Here is a 5514-nt window from a genome sequence, read left to right as displayed (position 1 = left end):
TGGAGATTAACCAATATATTAAATATGGAGTTTTATTTGTCAACATTATATATATTTCAATAATAACTCCGACAATATTGATTTAAAATAAGGGTTTCTTGGCAAAATGGCCTATTTTTTTAAGTCATTTTGCACTCTAGCCTAGTTTTAATAATTCTTTGCAAAATGACCTCTCATAATTTAGACAGGTAGTCGAAAATTTAGACAGGTGGTTGAAAAATTTAGACAGGTAGTCGAAAATTTTGACAGCTGGTCGAAAAATTTAGACAACTCGTCGAAAATTTTTGACACCTGGTCGAATTTTAGACAGAGGCCATTTTGCAAAAAATTATCAAACGTAGGCCAGAGTGCAAAATGACTTAAAAAAAATGCTATTTTCACCAATTTCCCTTAAAATAATGCAATAGTTTAACAAATTAGATTTTTTTTTTTATTAAATAACTTAATTACTTAAATGAATTTTATCAATCCATATAATAATTTTTCAAATTGTATAAAAGAAAAATTATTATATAAGTAAATTACATGGATTCTATATTATTTAATTAATTAGGTGTATATTTACATAAATTACCTTTAATTTAAAATCTCAAAATTTTAGTATGTCCAATCCAATCCCAACACAACAGTTGTGTTAACTTTTACATAGTTTTCGTAAGGTAAGCTTCAAGTGGTCCACTCTTTACCAACACTAGATAGTGTTAATACAAAATTTTACAAAATAAAATAAAATTGTTGTCAAAATCAAATTAATTCACTCTTATATATAACTCTGTAATAAAGACTTGAATGAAAGACAAGGAATGAAAATAAGAATTTGGAGAGTAACGGAAAACTTTTAGCATTTGGAATTTAGAATTCCTTTCTTCAATTTTTCAGACTCTAAGAGAGGATTTCCTCCTATTTATCAGCATATCACCAATTTACATTATTGGACAGATTTGTTTAATGGGAAAATAGGAAAAAATGGAGAACATGTGGCAAAAAGTACATGTACAACAAGTAGTCTGGTGGAGGTCGAATTTGGTACTGTGTTTCCTGCTTCCTTATCGAGCTGTGACGTTAGTAGTTGCTTTTATGGCGGGTACTTTTTCTGTGTACAGTATATATTTGAGTTTCAGGGCGAGTGCTCCTTTTATGGTGCCCCTAGAGCTGGTCGAGCGTGGTTTATATCAACCTGGAGGTCGATGAGAGTAATGCTTCCTGCCTCTGGAACTAAAGGAATTCGGATTTACTCCTCCCGCCTGGACTGCTGAACTTGATTGTGCTTGACATGTGGTGTTAGAGATTGTGTGGCTGAACAAGATGTAGACTTAAGAAATTGTTACAGTCTTCTTTGCCTTCAACATTAACTTGTCAATCCTTTCTTTTTCTTCAACCATATTCCTGGCCTTAAGTTCTTCTGTCAATCTATCATACGAGGTGTTATGGGGAATCAGTTCCTTTGAAACCATTTCCTTGAAGAAAAAACAAGCATTTTCTACTCTCCCATTCTTGCAAAGCCCACAAATCAGAAGACCATAGGTCGAAACATCAATACTTACATTGTTGTTATACATATGGTTTAGCAGAAAGTAGAGTACTTTCATCCTCCTCTTACTGCAGCATATCTTCAACAGAGGAGCATAAGTCCTTAGGTCCGGTTTGCAACATGTGTCTTCCATTTTCTTAAGCAACTTCAAAGCTTCCTTTTCTTGCGAATGATCACAATGCATAGAAATCAAAGTGTTGTAGGTTACTAGATTTGGGGCAGCTCCTTTCTTTGGCATATCATCGAACACATCTTCAGCATCTTTCAATCTTCCCGCTTGGCCAAGAATGAAAATGAAAGAGTTGAAAGAAGAAGTATCATGAGCACAACCACTCTCCTTTATTTTCTCATAAACCTCCAAAGCTTTATTTATTTGTTTAGCCTTCCCTAAATAATTCATTACAATGGTGTACGTGACAATAGTTGGGGCACAACCTTTGACCTTCATTTCATCAAGAATGGTACCTACTTTTCGAAAATGACTGCGCTCACAGTAAAATCTGATGAAACATGTATAAGAAAGCAAATTGGGCTGATACCCATGTTTCTCCATATCCTCCATAATCTCCCTAGCAATAGCAAGCTTCCTAGTTTTGCACCAACCTTTTATTAAAATGTTGAAACTTTGTGCATTCATTGGTATTGAATCCTTAAACTCCAAGAAAACCTCATGGGCATGCTTAACGCCATTCCTCTTGACCAATGAATCCATAAGAACGATGTGATGTCTTTGCTTATGCCAAATCTCTCGATTCCCCTGAAAACATCTATGGCTTCCTTATACAAGCGAGCTCCTGCAAGTCTCCCAATGACCTTTGTCATCGTGACCAACGAAAAGTACCCCTCCAAACAGTTCATTTCCTCGATCAATCCCCACAAAAGCTGGAACTTTCTTGCTTTCCCCAAGATATCAACCATTAAGTTGTAACAGCCTTTTTGTTATGGTTGTCAAAATATGTCTGTGTTGTTTCATCTACAGAGTTTGTTGATCAGTCTTTGAATTGAATTTTGAATATGTTGTCTCTGTTCGTACTACTTAGTCTCGAGTTTCATCTACTGGATGCTGTAGATTAATGAGTACACGTCAGCTTGTGTCAGTATATTTGGAAACATGTTAAATCTGTTTAGCTGGTCGTTTTGTTAATCAGTTAGGTGTTAGGGTTGCTATAAATATAATAATCTGTTCCTAACAACCTAACCCTCTTTCTGTTAGTTGTTCATTTTGGTTGAGAAAACAGAATCTTGTTTTTCTCTCTTGTCTTTCTTTCTTTCTTGTGTTTTTGCAGGTTCGCCATTGTTGAAGGGGGAGCTTGTTGCAGAGCTGTGGGAAGTTCTGATCAGATTCGAAGGGAGTTCGGATCTAGCTAGTAGAGGGATTCAACTAGCGTGCTCGAGGGGATCTTGAGCGTTTTTGAATCGAGGGATTCGATTCATAAGTTCCAAGGGATTTGGAAATTGTTCTTGAGTGGTTACTCAAGTTTTTAGGGTAATCTGTAATTTCAGTAGTGTTAAGACGTTGATTTCATTTTGGAACTAGTCATTGTACTTAACATTTTATTTGTTAGTGAAAGTTACATCTTACCCGACCCAAGCACTAGTCGGCTGGAAATTGTTCCAGTGCAGATGAAGCTTGTAAAATTCTATGTGTGATTTTACTTTGCTTTAATTGTCTATTACATTCTAGTAGAATAATTTCTTGATTCAAGAAGTTAGATATTGCACCTTCAAATTGGTATCAGAGCCATCTGATTCTATGAGAATCAGTGATTTCCTGGGGTTCTATAAGGTGCCTTTAACCTAGTTTGTCTTTCACTCGGTTCTTGTTTCTGTTTCTTGCATTTATCTACTATTGAACTTTCTGTTGCGACTAACCCTCTTGGAGTTCCATCTCGAAGAGTGTCACCAGTTTGTTTGTTTGTTTTTGTGTATGATGGAAATGTTCAGGGAAGGAGGTTCTACTAGTCGTCCACCTATGCTAGAGGGGGCTTACTACCTTTACTGGAAAACGAAGATGAGAGCCTTTCTCAAGGCAGTGGACGAAAGAGTGTGGATGGTTGTTGAGGAAGGTTGGATCGCACCAAGGGACAGAGATGGCGAAATCGAAAGAACCAAACCAATGAGTGCCTGGACTCCTGCGGAAATTGAGCTGGCTAACTACAATTCCAAGGCCATGCATGCTCTGTTCAATGCAGTTTCCACCAATAAATTAAAGGTGATCGCCAACTGTGAGGTTTCCAAGGATGCCTGGGAGAAATTGAGGATCAAGAACGAAGGAACTGATGCGGTAAAGAAGTCTCGGCTTAGATCTCTTGCAAAGGCATTTGAAAATCTGCCAATGGACGAGGATGAAATAGTTGCAGAATTTCATGCTAAACTCTGTGACATCTCTAACGAGTCATATGCATTAGGAAAGACGTACTCCAATGCAAAATTAGTTTGAAAGGTTTTGGGAGTCCTTCCACGGCGTTTCAAGTCCAAAGTTACTTCCATTGAAGAAATGAAGGATGTTGAGACATTGGATCTTGATGAGCTGATCGGATCATTACAAAACTATGAGATGACCTTGAAGAGGTGGAGCAAGAACAAGAAGCCAAAAGATTCTGAGAAGGATAAACCAGAGAGTGGAGTGGCGTTTGTTCACAAAGAAGAAAAATCCAAAAGTGTAGATCTGTCTGGAGACATGTCTGATGAAACATTCGCTCTGTTGACCAAAAACTATGCCTGATTCCTCAAAAAGAACTTCAAGCAAAATAACTATGGCGGGAAGGAAAATCAAAACAGAAAGCAGTTCTACAACGGTCCCAAACAAGGTCAACAACCTGAAAAGAAGAATCGTGGAATCAAATGTCGTGAGTGTGAAGGTTTCGGTCACATTCAAGCCGAAGGTGCTAACACACTTAAAAAGAAAAAGGCATTTGCTGTAACTTGGAGTGACAGCGACGAAGATAAAGAAGAAAACAGCAGTGGCGATTCTGATGGAGAAAACAAATGGTGGCATTTATGGCAAGAATCTCAAAATCCGAAACCTCAGAGGATGAAGAATCATCTAGGTCCGATGAGGAGAGTCCCCAGAAACAAGAAGCGTATGAGCAGATGTTTGCTCAGTGGGGGTACATGGAAAAAAAGACGAAAGCCCTGGATGACCTTAACAAAAAGCTTGAAGCTGAGAAACAAGCTCTAGAAATCCAAGTATAGCAGTTCAATAAGCTATTGGATGAAAAAGAGAGTGAGATTTACAAGATCACAGCTGAGCTTGTCCGAGCCAAGCAATCGTTAGAGTTTATTCCTCCTGGTACAGCTGCTATAAATCAGACGTTACAGCTTCAGAAGCCTTATGGTGACAGAACCTCAATTGGATACAAAATGTTGTACAAAAAGGGGAATGATTTGTCAATTGAGGAGCCATCGTTCGTGATAGCCAAATCTGATCCCAGCGGAGATGAGCCTGTAGGTAAGGCTGAGGGAACAGATGTCAGCATTAAGGACAACACTGGAGGAAAACATATTTCTGGACACAAATCCGCCCAAGGTAGCAGATTTGTCCCCATCTACCACTTCTGCAATAGACGAGGCCACATTCGTCCCAAGTGCTACAAATTACAGAACTATATCCAACTCTTTGTCCAGCGAAACACAATATTTCCGGATAAGACATCAAAAAGGGATGAGCGTTTCAAGAGTAATAGAAACGTAGCTTTGGTGGCTCATACATCTCTTGCTGCGTTCAAAGATGATATGTGGTACTTCGACAGCGGTTGCTCGCGTCACATGACAGGGAATAAGGAGATCCTTATGAACTTTAAGGACACAAGCGAGGGACTAGTCACATTCGGAGATGGAAACAAAGGACAAATTCTTGATAAAGGAGAGCTACAAATCCCGGGAGTCAGTCCACTATCAGAAGGGGCTCAAGGCCAATCTCATCAGCATAAGTCAGCTTTGTGACGCTGACTATACAGTAAGTTTCTCTAAAACTTTTTGTT

The 5514-nt window shown here is 38.3% G+C and overlaps 1 protein-coding gene across 1 annotated transcript; it reads right to left on the bottom strand.

Annotated features, from left to right (window-relative positions):
• Positions 1-1313: 1313 nt before the first annotated feature.
• Positions 1314-2243, bottom strand: LOC133814351 (pentatricopeptide repeat-containing protein At3g22670, mitochondrial-like). Its single transcript, XM_062247320.1, has one exon. It carries the CDS (start codon positions 2241-2243, stop codon positions 1314-1316), a length of 930 nt encoding a protein of 309 aa, XP_062103304.1.
• Positions 2244-5514: the final 3271 nt, after the last annotated feature.

This window comes from Humulus lupulus, chromosome 2, assembly GCF_963169125.1.
Source record: "Humulus lupulus chromosome 2, drHumLupu1.1, whole genome shotgun sequence".
In the NCBI taxonomy this organism is placed as follows: domain Eukaryota; kingdom Viridiplantae; phylum Streptophyta; class Magnoliopsida; order Rosales; family Cannabaceae; genus Humulus; species Humulus lupulus.
This window is presented reverse-complemented; position numbering and strand designations above follow the sequence as displayed.